This window comes from Sorex araneus, chromosome 8 (genome assembly GCF_027595985.1).
Source record: "Sorex araneus isolate mSorAra2 chromosome 8, mSorAra2.pri, whole genome shotgun sequence".
Lineage (NCBI taxonomy): Eukaryota > Metazoa > Chordata > Mammalia > Eulipotyphla > Soricidae > Sorex > Sorex araneus.
Window position 1 is genome coordinate 3,016,296 of NC_073309.1, and position 15,930 is coordinate 3,032,225.

The window sequence follows — 15,930 nt, forward strand, 5'->3', positions numbered from 1 at the left end:
GGTCACTGCTGCAGCCCCGTGGGGCGCCTACCATGTTGTAGCGCTCCAGCAGCTCGGGGGTGACGGGGTAGCGCAGCTTCATCTTGCGGTAGAGCGCGTGCTTCTCGTAGTAGCTCACCAGCTCCACCAGGCTCTCGAAGTAGGCCGAGGTGCCCAGCACCAGGTGCCCGCCGTCCCGGTTGATGCGGCAGTGTTTGACCTTGCCCTTGGCCCTGCGGGGGAGCCACAGCGTGGGCACGCGGGGTCCCGGGAAGCCCCGCACTGTCCTGCTGGCCAGGCCTAGAGAGACGAGCGGCCCGAGGGGCCCAGTGTCGGGGCGCCCTGCCCCCCGCGGGTCCCAGCTGCACTCGCAGCGTGCTGACGCGGCCGGGGGGAAGGCACAGGGCCGACGGAGCCCGGCCGGCCAGCGGGAGGAGCCGCACGGACATGTCCACGCGGGTTTACCCTGGATCCGTTTCCTCCACGATCAGAGATGCGCGGTGTCAGCATTACAGTGTGTGTGCATACATGCGTGCGTACACCTGCGTGTGTGCGTGTGTGCATGTGTGCACATGTGTGTACGTGTGTGCGTGTACATGTTGCACGTGTGTCGTGTGCTCCGTGATGGAACCAAATGGAGGTAAGCGGGCTGGAAAATGAATGAATTCAAAGGGCTGCTCCCTAGCAGAAGGTCTCGGGGCTTCAGTTAGAAGGTCGGTGACGCCGTGAACTTAACTCTCGGGGGCGGCAGCTCGCGCGGCAACGGCTGTTAGGAACCGTCCTGCTGGAACGTGGGTTCCCCAGAACACCCGGGGGACACTGAATGCGGCTCGGAGCCGAGGGCCCCACACGCAGCCCTTCCGCCCTTTCTCTCCCCTCTCACCTCAGGGGGGCTCTGGGAAGGTCAGCCAAGTCTGACTCCCCGCCCTGATTTCGTAAATCAAGTTTCACTGAAACAGTAACAGTCACTCGTGGCTGTACTGCCCGTGACCACTCTGGCTATGGGAGCATTCCGTGGCCGGTGTGACGGGCCGCTGGCCCTCTGCAGGAGAATCGTCAACCTCTCTGGTCCTGGGGGTTTGTGCCCAGACCCCTGATCATCTCCACTGATCCATCCCACTGCTCTAACAACAGAATTTTTCCCCCAAAAATGAGGACATGTCTTTTATTTCCTCATCTGTTTGAAACAAGCGGCGGAACAACCCAAACTGGGACAGACTTCACCTTCCTGGCTTGATCAGGAAGAACAAGAACATTGGAGGAAAAGAACTTCCAACCCCAGGGCTGGAGCGATAGCACAGCGGGGAGGGGGTTTGCCTTGCACGCGGCCGACCCAGGTTCAATTCCCAGCATCCCATAGGGTCCCCTGAGCACCGCCAGGAGTGATTCCTAAGTGTAGAGTCAGAAGTGACCGCTGTGCATCACCAGGTGTGACCCAAAAAGCAAAAAAAATAAAGAAGTTCCAACCTTAACTTGACAGCCCAGAGCTGTCTGCAGGCGTGACGATGGCCAGCCCGGCTGCTGGGCTGTCTGCTCCTCGGGGCCAGAGAGGGAGCTCAGTGGCCGGGCACACGTCAGCAGCACCGGCAGGTGTGGGCCCAGAGCCAAGGCAAACAGGCTGCGCGTCAGACTTTCACGCTCCTTAAAGCCTGCTCAGCCCGCAGGAACAGATGCCGGCAAAGGCTGCCTGGTCGCTGCTTTGCAGCAGTATTTCATTAAATGAAATATTTACGTTCTAAAAGCACTGCTGAGTAGAAACACAAGTTGAGAAAGAAAGAAACTGGATCGCGCCCCATCTGTGTTTTACATAAACGGGCCAGAGCACCCACGCGCCCTCTCCTGCTGGGAGCCAACACACAGCTCAGGTCTGAGGCCGCAGAGCCACCGAGGCCCTCCTGGCCTGAGGGCAGGACCCCCGCGGCCCTCACTGCGGTGCCTTCATGACGGGAATAAACGGGCAGGGCTGGGGAGGGGGCCGCTTGCTGTGCTAAACCTCAGGGCGCCAGTCAGCTTCCAGCTCCTTCTGCCTCGGTTTCCCCATCCCCGGCGCTGGGGTTTGCAGCTTCTCTCCCAGGGAATTCACCCAGAGGGACCCCTGAGCCGGGTGTGGGTGCCCTGGGGCTAGACACACCCAAGCACAGACCCACACAGGGCCTGGGACCCCTCCCTCCCGGGGACACAGACCGGCGAAGGGGGGCACAGGGCCTGGGACCCCTCCCTCCCGGGGACACAGACCAGCGCAGGGGGGCACAGGGCCTGGGACCCCTCCCTCCCAGGGGGCCACAGACGGCGCAGGGCCTAGGACCCCTCCTGGGTATAGGCAGGTACAGGGCCCGGGACCCCTCCCCTGGACACAGATAGGCACAGGGCCCAGAACCCCTCTGCTGGACACAGGTGGGCGCACGGCCTGGGACCCCTCCCTGGAGCGCAGGTGGGCGCAGGGCCCAGGACCCCTCTCCTGGACACAGGTGGGCGCAGGGCCCGGGACCCCTCCCCTGGACACAGGCAGGCACAGGGCCTGGGACCCCTCCCTGGAGCGCAGGTGGACACAGGGCCTGGACCCTCCCCGGGCAAAGGCGGACGCAGGGCCCGAGACCCCTCCCGGGTACAGCGGGCGCAGGGGTCCCACCTGAAGGTGATGGCGTAGGAGTCGGTGCCCTCCCGCCGGCGGATGAGGAAGGCGCCGTCCCGGGGCACCCGCATCAGCATGTCCTCGGCCTCCCCGCGGCTCAGCCCGTCGTAGTACCACCTGCAGCGGAGCGCGGGGACGCGGGGTGACCGGGGCTGACCGCGGTGACCGGCTCAGGGAAGCCCCGGGCCGTCCCACCCCCGGAGTGCCTTTCGCAGGGTGACTTAGTCAGTCAGGGAGCACCCACGGCAGGTAGGGAGAGCCAGGGGGCGGGGCGAGGCGGGCGGAGGGGCGGGGAGAGGGGCGGAGGGGGCGGGGTGGGCGGGACAGAAGGCAGAGGGGGCGGAGTGAGGAGCAGAGAGGGGTGAGGCGCAGAGGACGCATGGCGAAGTCGAGTGGCATGGTGAGGGGCAGAGGGGGCCGAGGGGCTGTGTGGGGCGAGGCCAGGCGCGGAGGGGCGGGGCTAGGGCGGGGCTAGGTGCAGAAGGGCTATTGAGGGGCAGGGTAGGCGCGGAGGGGCGGGGCTAGGCTCGGGGGCGGGGCTAGGATCAGGGGCGGGGCTAGGTGCTAAAGGACTATTGCAGGGCGGGGTAGGCGCAGAGGGGTGGGGCTGGGCACAGGGCGGGGCTAAGCGCGGGGTGGGGCTAGACGTGGGGCGGGGCTAGGCGTGGGGCGGGGCTAGGCACGGAGGACAGGACTAATTGCTGAAGGGCTATTGCAGGGCAGGTGCAGGGTGGGGCGGGGCGGGGCGGGGCGGGGCGGGGCGCGGAGGGCGGGGCTAGGCGCAGGGTGCGGCTGGGCGCAGGGCGGGGCTAGGCATGGGGCGGGGCTAGGTGCCAAATGGCTATTGCGGGGCGGGGCGCGGAGGGGCGGGGCGGGGCGCCAGGGGACACCTACGGCTTGGACTCGTGGGGGTTGGGGTTGGGCACGGGGTCGGTGAGCCGCAGCTCGAACTCGGCACAGCGCAGGTGGGCCTCGCGGTAGTGCTGGATGAGGGCATAGATGCTGGTGAACATGAGGTTGTCCGTCAGGTAATACTTCATGGTCCCGCCGTCCATGGTGGACCGGATCCGGCAGTGCTGCACGCGGCCCGACCGCCTGCAGGAGGGGACGAGGGCGTGGTGACCAGGCCACGCCACCTGCACCCAGGGGTCCGAGGACACCAGCCATGCTCGCGCTGCAGCCTGAGCCCCCACAGGCCCCCACAGGCCCCCACAGGCCTGCTTCTGCTCTTAGAGCGGGCCAGAGTCCGAGCACCGGCTGCGGGGTTCCAGAACATTCTACCTGCGTCCTCCACCCGCGTTCCCCTTTCCCACGGAATCCCTGCTCTGGAAGCAGGCAGCTGGCGTTGCAATCCGGACGCAGACGCCTGTCCCAGGGGCCCTGGGCTTCCCGCGAGGACAAGCAGGGCAGCTGGGATGGCCCGTGGAGCGCCCGCAGCTGGCAGGTCACTGCTCTGCCTCCCTCAGCCCCCCGGGGCCCGCGCCCGGGTCTCTCCAGGCCTCCCGGTGGCTCTCCGCAACTTCTTATTGCCGCCCCCGGGGATGGGAGTCACTGGGGCCGGTCAGTCACTCCCATGATGGCCTGTTCATCACCCACCTGCCGCCCATCAGAACAAAGGCCTGTCTGCCCAGGGGCGTCACGAGCCCCCGACCCAGCACTCAGCACCTTGCCCAGTGAACAACCGAGTGAGCGAATGGGAGGGTGGGAGGGTGGGTGAGTGGGAGGGTGGGTGGGTGGGTGAATGGGTGAGTAGGTAAGTAGGTGAGTGGGTGAATGAATGGGGAGTGACTGGGTGAGGGAGTAAGCAGGTGTGTGACTGAATGGTGGGAGAGTGATTGAGTGGGTGGGTGAGCGGGTGGGTTAGTGAGCTGGTGAGTGAGCTGGTGAGTGGGTGATCGAGCGAGCAGACAAGCACACAAGCTCCCAACCCCTCCCCAGGCCGCCTGTGGAATCCCAGCGGGTCCCAGGTGGCTGAGTGAGCTGCCTGGGGTCACAGGTCATGCCACCGGCTCAGGCGCGGGGTGACGTCCGGGGCTCTGGTTCAGGCCTGCCTGTGGCCCGCCGCGGGGCCTTACCAGAAGGACAGGGTGTAGTCGTTGGGGAAGGTCTCGCTCTCCCGGACCAGGAAGGTGCCGTCCTTGCCCCCGGTCTCGGCGCAGTGCTCCTGCAGCAGCCTCTCGGCACTCGTCCTCTTCTCCACCTTCTTGTGGAACCACTTCTCCCCAAAGTGCAGTTCCGTGGGGGGCGTATCCTGGGCCACACGGAGAACACGGGGGTCTCACCCGCCCATCCCGAGGGGACAGGGCAGGAAAGTGGGGAAGCATCAAATGCCCTCCAGAGAGCAGGAAGAAACTCGAACCTCATTGGCTAAGCCCCTGGACCAGCCAACCAGTCAGGGAAGAGCTGCCTGGCCTCGGTACCCGGGACAGCGGGAGATGGCAGGGGCAGGGGGCAGAGGGCACTGCCTACCTGGGCCGGCTCCTCCTCCGCCGTCTGCTCGATGTCATCGCTGAAGGACAGCTTGGCGTCGGCAATGGCGCAGTAGTGCCGCGTCCATTTCTAGAAAGCAGAGTGGCATGAGCTCTCCCCAGAGGCTCCGTCCAGTATAGCCAGAGTTCACCGAGTTCACAGGCGTTGCTAAAACTGTCCCAAAGTCCACATAGCCCCACGGACACAGACAGATGGGTGCACGCACGCGCGCGCGCACACACACACACACACACACACACACACACACACACACACACTTTAGTGTAGCCGTGTGGGCTCTCTGGAGGCCTTAAGGCTTCCCTAGCTGGCGGGCCGGAGCGAGTGTCTGTGGCGTATTTCCTACTATCGGCCTCTGGAGAGCGGCAGGACTCTCCTGGGCTCTCAAGCTCTATTTTTGTTTGTTTCATTTTCCAAGATTTTCAGGATTTCTGTTTGCCAAGAAGGAACCCTCTCATCACCCTTCACGACTTCATCCTCTACTCAGCCCGCGGCGTGTCCAGTGCTCACTGGACACAGGAGAGGATGTGAAACACAGCCCGACGCACGCGCAGCAGCTTCAAGTGCAGATCTGCAGAGTGCGGCTCTCAGGGGCCGCGGGACCGCAGGGCGGTGTCCCGCGCGGAGGGAGGGCTGCTGGGGCGACTGAAAGCAGGGCTGCGTGTGTGTGTCTGTGCGGGCGCGCCTGTGTGCACGTGTGCATATGTGCATGTGTGTGCATGTGTGCTTGTGTGTGTGCGTGCGTGCATGTGTGTGTGCGTATGTGTGCATGTGTAGATGCGTGTGTGCGCGTGTGTGCGTGTATGTCGTGTATATGTGCGCGTGTGTGCGTGCGTGTGTGTGGCGTGTGCACAAGGACAGAGAGAGCACTGAGCAGGCCCTAGCGCCCACCCGCTCCTGTCCCCGAGGAGGAGCCGCGGGGGCGCACCTGGTCGATGGGGTCCCACATGGACAGCTCGCCCTGCTGCTTGTGCTCCTCCTTCTTGTCCTCCATGTTGACGTCCACGTCGCCGCGGGGGCCCAGCTTCTTGTGCTGAGGGGTGAGACACGCCCTGGGTCCCCAGGTCCAGGCCAGGCCTGCCCAGGGCAGCCGCCCTGTCCCCGGCCGCCCCTGCCCCGGAGCACAGAGAGGGGACGGTCTTCTCGTCTCCCGGCTACGGCAGAAGCCCAGGACGGCCGGGACCTTGCTCCGTCCCTCTGGCGGGACTGTGTGGCCCGACACCAGCTCAGAACACGCAGGGGAGGGTGCAGTGAGAGCCGGCCCCTGCGCTGCTCCCTGAGCACTGTGCCCTGGGCAGCTGCATCTTGTCTCACTGTGACCATGACCTGGTCGTGACCCTGTCAGAGGGGGTGATGGGTCCCACCTTGATGATGATCTTCTCCCGCAGCTGGCTGGGCGAGGGCAGCTGGTCGGCACTGGCCTCCGTGGGCTTGGTCAGCAGCAGGTCGCCCAGCACCTCTTTGAACACCCGGGCCATATGGCGCTGCTGCTCCACACTACAGTGCTCCTCAATGGACAGGATCACGGGGAAGCTGCCGGGGGCAGGGGGCATCTCAGCAAGGGGCAGCTGAGGGCTGGGGACCCCTGTGCCACCTGACCAGAGACCAGGACCCCGTGTGTGTCTGCCTGCAGATGGTGCAGCAGGTAGCAGGGTCCTGGGGTTTCCCCAGGTTCTGGCTCCTCCTCTGGGAGCCAGAGCCACTGGCACTTCCTGCCTGCAGGGGGCACCAACACCCAGTGGACACTAAGGCAGTGACAAGGGGGGTGTGTGCGTGTGTCTGTGTGTGTGTGAGTATGTGTGGCCTAGACTCAGCTGAAGACAAGTCAGTGACAGGCTCGGGTGCAGACAGGGAAGAATGTGGGTGTATGGATGCGGGGGCTGGGGTGTGAGGGGGGGTGTGGGTGGGTGGGTGTGGCTATGTGTGTAGGTGTGTTATGCTTGTATATGGTGGTTGTGTGTGTATGTGTGTGGGTGTGTGTGTATAGGTGTGTGTGTTTATGTGTGTGTGTGGGTGTGTATGGGTATGTGTAGTGTGTGTACGGGTGGATGTGTGTGTGTGTACAGGTATGGGCATGGGTGTGTGAATGGTTGCAAGACGGGGTCGTGTTCAGGTGTGTGTACGGGTGTGTGTATGGTTGTATGTGAGGGTTGTGTTTGTGTGTGTGCGGGTGTGTGTGTGTGTCTGTGTACAGGTGTGGGGTGGGGCGCGTGTGTCCCCCGTGCACAGCCTGGCGTCCCGGGCCCCGCAGACCTGGAGGTGACGAAGGCGTGCTCCTTGATGGCCTGCACGACGTCGTCGAACTTGATCTTGGTGGTGCGGGTCCAGCCGTGGTAGATGATGGGCTTCCCGTCGGGGCCGTCCCAGCAGTCCACTGTGGGCACAGCGGCGCCTCGAGCCTGTCCCTGGGCTCTTCCTCCCCCGCTCCCGGGCCACTGCGGGCCACGCCCCGACTCGGGCCGGGCTCCCCCCACCCCGCCCGCTGGACACGAGCCGCCCAGCTGCACCCCTGGCCGCTCTCCCACGGGGCTCAGGGCCCCCCGCCGCCCCCCCAGTCAGGCTGAGGCGGAGGTGCGGGGAAGGCGGGGCGAGGGACGCTCAGGCTGCCCGGGCCCGACTCGGGGCCCACGTGTGCGGGACTGGACCAGGCCGGCACCCTGTGCCCGGGGAGGCCACGGCACGTTCCCGCGTCCGGAACGGAGAGAGCAGGGAGAAAGAGCAGAGGCCCGCAGAGGGCACGGACGGGGCGGGGCCGGGAGGGGAGGGGCGGGGCCTGGTGGGTGAGGCGGAGCCAGGCCGGGCGGGGTGGGGCCAGGCCGGGTGGGGCGGGGCCTGGTGGGGCGGGGCCGGCCGGGGCGGGCCGGGGCGGGCCGGGGCCACTCACACTCGATGCAGCGGCAGCCCAGGCGCAGGCAGCGGACATAGGCCTCCGTGGACGACTCGCTCCGCAGCTGGTCCCCCGTGAGGTACCTGGGGGCAGGCAGCACCTCAGCACCAAGTGCTCGCCCTCCCCCAAGGGCCTGAGGTCAGCACGGGCCCATGGTGCGGAGGCGGCCGCAGAGGGGCCTCGGGCAGGGCCCTGGCGAGGAGTCGCCCCCGCCCGCCCACACAGAGCAGAGCTGGGCCCTCGCCTGGCCCCCGGGGACCGACACCCCCAGGGGCCCGCGAGGCGGCCGGCCGTGTCCACCGGCACGGGCTGCGGCGGTTCCCAGGCCCGTCCCGAGGCGAGAGGCCAGCAGGGGAGGGCCCCGTGCCCAGAGTCGGGCCCTGACGCAGGCCTGGGGCCACGCGGGGAGCAGACCGGGGCCTCGCGTGTGCCAGGCGCGTGCTCCCTGGGGACGGGCGTCCCCCTCCCACCACCCCCAGGCCTCAGACGGGGACGCAGCGCCATCCCGCCAGGGTGACACCAGCCTCCACTCCAGTGCCCGACGCCCGCCCCGGCCCGGCCCCGCCCCGGCCCCGCCCCTACCAAGCCCCGCCCCACCCTCCGCGCCCCGCCCCGCTCCAGCCAGGCCCTACCCCGCCCCGCCCGACCCCACCCCGGCCCCGCCCCACCCGACCATGCCCTGCCCAGGCCCCCCGCGCCCCGCCCCAGCCCCGCCCCGCCCCACCCGGCCATGCCCAGTCCTGGCCCCGCCCTGCCCAGCCATGCCCCGCCCCGGCCCCCCCCGCGCCCCGCCCCGCCCCGCCCCGCCCCACCCGGCCATGCCCAGTCCTGGCCCCGCCCCACCCAGTCATGCCCCGCCCCGGCCCTCCGCGCCCCGCCCCAGCCCCGCCCCGCCCGGCCATGCCCCGCCCTCCTTGCCCTGTGAGCAGGGGCCTGACCCCGGTCACCTCCGCTCACTGGCCTGTGCCGCCCCCCGAGAGGCCCAGACGGGCGACAGCTTCGCCTGCTCGCCACAAGGGCCACGACAGAAAGATTCTTCCTGGGACACCAGCGGGGCAGGGGTGGCGGGGCTGGGGGCGCGGTCTCCGTCCGGAACTCTCCGGGCCCAGAGGGGCGGCACAGCGGGCGGGGCGCGGCTGGCCCTGCGCGTGCCGAACCCGCGCTCAGCCCCGGGGACCCGGCACGGCTCCCGGCCCGAGCACTGCGCCCGGAGTCGGCCCTGAGCACTGCGGGGAGTGGCCCCCAGGAGACAAATACCAGAGCAGAGCTCCTCCCGAGCGTCGGGGGGCGGACACTCACGTGTTGTGCGAGGAGGAGATCCAGTAGTGCGACAGCGGGTTGTTCATCTCCTGCATGTCCACCGCGCTGTGCTTCTCGTCCCAGATGCTGTTCTCGCGCGAGAACAGGTAGGTGAGGAACTGCGCGGGCAGAGGAGACGGCTCAGCCGGCGGCCACACGCGTGGCCGAGGCGCTCCCGGAGCACGGCTGCACTGTCACCGGGACTTGGGAAGTCTGGGTGCTCAGGGCTCGCTCCCGGCTCAGTGCTCGGGGCTCACTCCCGACACTGTGCTCAGGGATCACTCCCAGCTCAGTGCTCGGGGCTTGCTCCGGACTCTGTGCTCAGAAGTCACTCCCGGCTCAGTGATCAGGGATCACTCCAGGCACAGTGCTCAGGGCTCACTCCTGGCTCTGTGCTCAGGGCTCACTCCTGGCTCTGTGCTCAGGGCTCACCCCCAGCTCAGTACTCAGGGCTCACTCCCGGCTCTTTGCTCGGGGATCATTCCTGGCTCTGTGCTCGGGGATCACTCCCAGCTCTGTGCTGGGGGATCACTCCAGGCTCAGTGCTCAGGGCTCGCTCCCGACTTTGTGCTTGGGGCTTGCTCTAGGCTCTGTGCTCAGAACTCACTCCCAGCTCTGTGCTCAGGGATCACTCCAGGCTCAGTGCTCAGGGCTGACTCCTGGCTTTGTGCTCGGGGCTGACTCCTGGCTCTGAGGGGGGAATCGTACTTCGTGCTGAGGATTAGACTAGGGCTGGTCACGTGCAAGGCAAGTGCCTGGAGCCCGCACTGCCGCCTTGATGCCAACACCGCCCCTTTCTCTTCACACACGCTCTGCACATGCTCCCCGTGTCTGATTCAGAGCACTGTGATTCAGAGCACCGACATCAGTGAGCCCACAGCCTGGGAAACAGGGCGACGTCACTGCCCACCTCAGGGGCAAGGCCCCTCTCCCCACCTCATGGGGCAGGCCCACCCCCTTACCCAGGGCCAAACCAACCACCCTCCTTGGGCGCCCAGAAGGCAGCTGTGCTGGGGGGAGACGCCCTCTGCTGGGCGGGCCCAGAACCGCACCGGGCGGCAGACCCCGAAGCTCACCTCGTCGATGAACAGGAAGGGCTCGGCCGTCTCCCTCATGGTGTCGTCGATGAACTTGGTCATCCGCTCCCGGACCTTGTTCAGATCCTGAGCCCAGTGCTCCTGGGCACGAGGAAGAGAAGCCGGAGTCGGCGAGGGCGGGCCCAGCCCCCACACAGGGTCCCGACGTCAGCCTCTGCCGCAGCCCCGGCCCGCTCTGGCTCTGGCCCAAGGCACACACGAAGCACACGGGGCGGGGGGGGGGCAGGTGTGTGCCAATAAAACTTTATTCACAAAAGTAAGTCGGCTCTGACGCTGCTCTGTCCCTGGCTGTGGCACGGGAGGGGGCAGGTGGCTGAGTCAAGCCCAGGGGCTCTTGCCTGGCCGGCCGCGGGCCAGTGCCAGCCTGGCCACCCCACGGGGCCAAACTGCACGGGCGGGGTGGCAGGTGATGCCAGGTGAGGTCCTGGGCTCCACCCAGCACCTACCCGCAGGAAGTGCTAAGCCGGCCCGGCGCCCTCCTGCCCCGCCCCCCAGGGCCACACAGCCCCGGAGTGGCAGGTCAAGGCTCAGGTCACCAGTTCTGGGCACCGGGCAGAGCGGGTCCCTCCGCCGAGCTCTGGGGGGGGGGCGGGGGGGAGCACTTGCCTTGCCCAGGGGGGCCAGAGCCAACGCCGAAGGCTCCAGCAGGCGCCACCTTGGGCCTGGCACTGCGGCCAGGGAGGTGGGTCCGGAGTCGCTGCCCTGAGTTGCCTGGGACACACCACCCCGCAGCCCCGGCCCACCCCAGGAGAGGCCCGTTATCAGCAGGACACTGTCCTCAGGCACAGGGACACACCTCTGTGTGTGTGAGTGTGTGTGAGTGTGTGTGTGTGAGTGTGTGTGTGGGGTGTGAGTGGGTGTGGGTGTGGGGGGCGTGGGGGGTGTGAGTGTGTGTGAGTGTGTGGGGTGTGAGTGTGTGTGTGGGTGTGTATGAGTGTATGTGGGTGTGTGTGAGTGTGGGTGGGTGTGTGTGAGTGTGGGTGGGTGGGTGTGTATGAGTGTGTGTGGGTGTGTGTGAATGTGTGAGTGTGTGGGGGTGTGAGTATGTGTGAGGGTATGTATGTGAGTGTGGGTGTGTGGGTGTGTGGGTGTGAGAATGTGTGAGGGGTGTGAGTATGTGTATGTATGTGTGTGTGTGTGGGTGTGAGTGTGTGTGAGTATGTGAGTGTGTGTGGGTGTGTGTGAGTGTGGGTGTGTGGGTGTGAGTGTGTGTGTGAGTGTGTGTGTGTGTGAGTGTGTGTGGTGTGTGTGAGTGCGTGTGTGAGTGTGTGTGAGTGTGTGTGTGTGAGTGTGTGTGTGGGGTGTGTGTGAGTGTGTGTGAGTGTGTGTGTGTGAGTGTGTGTGGGAGGCTCAGAGCAGGCAGCTGAAGAGAGAACCAGACACAAATGAGGTGGTGGCGAGGGACTGGCGGGCGGTGCCTCCCCGTATCTCTCAGATAAGGGACCCAAAGCAGCCGGGCCGGGCCGGGCTATTCATTTGCCTGTCAGCAGAGTCGGGACGCGGTGCAGTTACCTAACGCAAACACCGCGGGAGACCCCCCCCAGGCGGAGACCGCGTCCTCCTTCCTTCTACAGAACCGCCCCCCCCTCACCCCGAAACCCGGGACTGGGACAGAGAAACCTCCGGGATTCAGAGCACGACGGCTGAGGACCAGCGGGGACCCCTGGTCGGGGCTCCGCCGCCTGCCTGACACAGTCCCGACACGAGGACGGTGAGGGAAGGACGGTGAGGGGCCGCGGGGTCTCGGAGACACCCTGCGAGACAGAGCCGGAGCCTGGCACAGCGGGAGGGCGCTGGCCTTGCACGCAGCCGGCCCGGGTTCCACCCAGCATCCCACAGGCCCCCCAAGCCCACCAGGGGTGACTCCTGAGCACAGCGCCAGGAGGAGGCCCTGAGCATCGTCAGGTGACCCAAAAACAAAACAAAAAGTCAGTCTCTGGGTAAGGGCGGGGAGAACGGGGAAACTGAGGCCTGAGACCGAGTGCGGAGCTGGTCTGAGTCACCCCCCTCGGTGCCACCTGTCCGTGCCCGCACCCTGGCTGTCCCGGCCTGTCCCGGGATGCAGTGGTGACCCCGTGAGTGGCAGAGGCTGCGACAGCCGCTCCCCGCTGACCCCCGGCCGCAGTGCAGGGCCTCTGCCCGGTTCCCGTGGCCACTCCCTGGCCACGTGCACCGCTCGCCCCACACAGGCACCGTGCAGCCGCCCTCGGCGAGAAGCTGCCACCTCAGGCCTCGGTGCCACGGGCCAGCCAGGGCACCCCAGAGCGCCTGGTGCTTCAGGTGCTACGCGGCTGCTGCCCCCCTGGGTAAAACCCCACCGCCCCAGGCTCTACAGGGGCCGGGGGCAGCGTGGACACCCGCTGGACAAAAGGGGAGGGGAGGAGCCTCCAGCGCCCGGGAGACTGTCCCCAGGGGCCTGGCCTCATCCAGAGAGACCAAGAAAACCGCACAGCTGGCCCTGGCCGGGGCCGCCCCACACCGAGTAACGAGCACCAACACCCACGGAGACGCCAACGCGACTCTGAGTGCAGTGACTCTGTGGGCCGCGTCTCCCGCTCGGCAGACTCCAGGGCAGGGCAGACGGCCAGGACAGGAGGCCTCGGCCCACGCAGGGGCAGGACACAGGCAGGGCTCGGGCGCAGAGGGGGCCCAGATGCCTGGAGTGACCGGTCCTGCGCACAGCAGTCTCACCCGCACACGGGCCGTGGCCAGAGACGGGAGGACAGGGCGACGCAGGGACGGGACCTCACGGGGGACGAGGCGGGGGGAGGGGCAGCGATGGGGACAGGACTGGTGACATCATACACATGTGCCGGGGAGGCCTGGACATCTTGGTATTTTGGGTTTTTTTTCGTGTTTTGCGTTTTGGGTCACACCCGGCGATGCTCAGGGGTTACTCCTGGCTCTGCACTCAGGAATCACCCCTGGCGGTGCTCGGGGGACCATATGGGATGCTGGGATTCGAACCTGGGTCAGCCGCGTGCAAGGCAAATGCCCTACCCGCTGCCCTACCCGCTGTGCTATCGCTCCAGCCCCAGGCCTGGACATCTCGGGAGGGGCCTGACGCACTGCCTTTAACTGTGCAAAGACTAACGTTGGTCTTGGGAGCACTGTAGGATGATCGCGGACACAAGTCTCAAGCAAGAGCCCGCCCGCACGAGCAGAGAGTCCCCTTTTGCGCCGACATGTCTTGGCGCCCAACGTGGGCCGTCGGGGAGCCTGGCCCAGCCGCTTCGCCCGCCTGGGGAGCGAGCTCAGGGGGTCGGCACAGCACGGCCCAGCTGCCAGGAAGACCCCACGCTGCCCCCACACCTGTTCCCCAAAGCAAACTACGTGTGCAGATAGCCAAGGAAGGGGTGGACACGGGCGAGGGGAGGAGCACGGGGGGTGGGGCTGGGTGGGCCCGAGTCTCGGGGACCCAGAGGGCCGCCCGGGGCCATCTGCTGACACACAGTCTGTGGCATTGGACATGGCGCTGCTGTCCCCAGCACCGAGGGTCACTGCGCGTCCTGGGGGTGACCAGAGCCCTCCCTGCCTGCCCCTCCCCCTCCCCACCCACGGCCCCCACGGCCCCCTCACCTGCTGCTCGTGGATCAGAAAGCGCTGGAAGTCGTGTAGGTGGACGGCGGAGGCCTCCGGCCGGTCAGTGTTGCTGAGGCACGTGCAAAGGCCCCGTCAGCAGAGGGGCCGCGATGGCAGCCCCTGCCCCCTAGCTGCCACATCTCTCCGTGCTGGGCAGCGGGGGACGTCCTGGCCCTGACCCACCCGCCCGGGCTCCTGCCGCCATCCTCAGTGCCCGCCCGCCTGTCCCGGGGGCCACAGGCCCTCCGCGGGGTGAGAGAAACCGGGGAGCTATGAAACGGGGACCCCGGGAGGTCCCAGAAGCTGCCGAGACTGGGGGGTCTTGGGCAAAGGCCTGGGGAGGAGGGGCGTCGACACCAACCCCAGGCCCTGGACGGGGCTCCCTCGGCTAGCAGACCCCCCAGACAGCCAGGGGGGTGGAGGGCAGGGAGCAAGCCCAGAGATGCAGGGGGTCCGGGGACAGCATGAGCTACCCTGTATGAGCACCTTCTCCCCGCACGGAGCACCCCGCACGGGCCCCCGACTCGCCCTCCCCTGCCCTCGGCCGCACAGAAGCCCAGGGACATTTCCTGCCCTCGGGAAGGGCCCCCAGGGGCGGACGCCTCATCCCGAGCTGGTCTGGGAAGGCGGCCCAGCTAAGCACGCACCCAGCACCTCGGGGCACGGGTGAGACGCCCCCCACCCCGCACCCGACGGGCCTGCAGTGCTGCCCCCAGCACCAGCCCCTGGGTCCCCTGGCCAGGCCCTTCCCACAGCCGTCTGGGGCCCGGGCAGTCACGCAGACCCCACAGCTGGGCGCGGGAGCCCCTGACACCGCCCCGGAGAGCTGACACGGGGAGGGGCTCACCCCAGGATAAACACGGAGGAGTCTTTTTTGAATTCATCGAGAATCTGGAAGGGAAACAGAAGGGAAACGTGCGTGAGCCGCGGCAGCTTCTCCCGCGGACCAAAGCGGGTTTCGGGGGGCAGGGGGCGTCGGGTGACGCAGAGAGCCGCCCACCTTGGCCTGTCCTGGGAGGGGACCCGAGGCCTGGGCAGTCCTGGGACCCGGCCCTCCCGCCTCTCCTCCCTGCTCCCTGCGCTGTTCCTAGCCGCCTGGCCTCCTGCCTCTCGGCCCTGAACTGGGGGGTGGCCACCACAGTGCCACCTTGCACCCAGGCTCTCGGCCAGACCCGGGTCCACACCTGGGCAGTTTGGCTGGAGAGCTGTGGAGCCAAGTCTGAACCCTCCGGCCCTGCCATGCAGACTCTGTCCACCGTCCTGCCTGCTCGAGGGTCCCCGAGTCCCTCCAGGAGTGACCCCCGAGTGCAGGCCAGCAGGAGACCCTGAGCACCGCCAGGCATGGCCCCCAAACACCGCCCCCACCCCACCCACCGAGTCAGACGCCGTCCCCCACTCAGGGGTGCCCAGGCTGGGTGAGAGGCAGCAAACAGCCGAAAGTATTGAAGGAGAAAGTGAAGAATGTCACAGGGGAGGGCGGTCAGCACAGAGAAGGGCCACTGCGGCAGACAGCTGGGAATGAGCACTCCGGACAGGAGCTGAGTGCTGAGGGGGGGAGGGGGGAGGGAGAGAGGAGGGGAGGGGGGGAGAGAGGAGGGGGGAGGAAGAGGAGGGGGAGGGAGAGAGGAAGGGGGAGGAAGGGGAGGGGGGAGGGAGAGGAGGGGGGAGGGAGAGAGGGGGGAGGGAGAGAGGAGGGGGGAGGGAGAGAGGGGGGAGGGAGAGAGGAGGGGGGGAGGGAGGGGAGGGGGGAGGGAGGGGAGGGGGGAGGGAGAGAGGGAGGAGAAAGTGCCCGCCAGAGACCCGCTGGAGCGGGCGGGAAGGAACCCGGGCCCCTGGCGGTGGGCATGTGCCCAGGCGAAGGGACGGTGTCGGTGTCAGAACATTCCAGGACTGAAACCCAACTGGGAACAACTCGGTGACTAGGTCAAGGTGGTGCAATAAAAAAAAAGCCAAGAAGAAAAGGAAAG

General features: G+C 67.2%; 1 protein-coding gene across 1 annotated transcript in view; it reads right to left on the reverse strand.

The window, feature by feature from the left end:
- The window catches only part of PLCG2 (phospholipase C gamma 2), an 80,260-nt gene that overhangs the window by 26,321 nt on the left and 38,009 nt on the right, over nt 1–15,930 (reverse strand). Inside the window, exons 8-20 of the mRNA XM_055145728.1 lie at nt 14,811–14,854; nt 13,961–14,033; nt 10,361–10,462; nt 9,285–9,403; nt 7,983–8,068; nt 7,352–7,472; nt 6,463–6,631; nt 6,027–6,131; nt 5,081–5,170; nt 4,687–4,862; nt 3,506–3,706; nt 2,609–2,728; nt 32–212 (exon numbers count right to left, since the gene is read on the reverse strand). Coding sequence (XP_055001703.1) covers nt 32–212; nt 2,609–2,728; nt 3,506–3,706; nt 4,687–4,862; nt 5,081–5,170; nt 6,027–6,131; nt 6,463–6,631; nt 7,352–7,472; nt 7,983–8,068; nt 9,285–9,403; nt 10,361–10,462; nt 13,961–14,033; nt 14,811–14,854 — 1,587 coding nt within the window. The remainder of the gene's footprint in view (nt 1–31; nt 213–2,608; nt 2,729–3,505; nt 3,707–4,686; nt 4,863–5,080; nt 5,171–6,026; nt 6,132–6,462; nt 6,632–7,351; nt 7,473–7,982; nt 8,069–9,284; nt 9,404–10,360; nt 10,463–13,960; nt 14,034–14,810; nt 14,855–15,930) is intronic.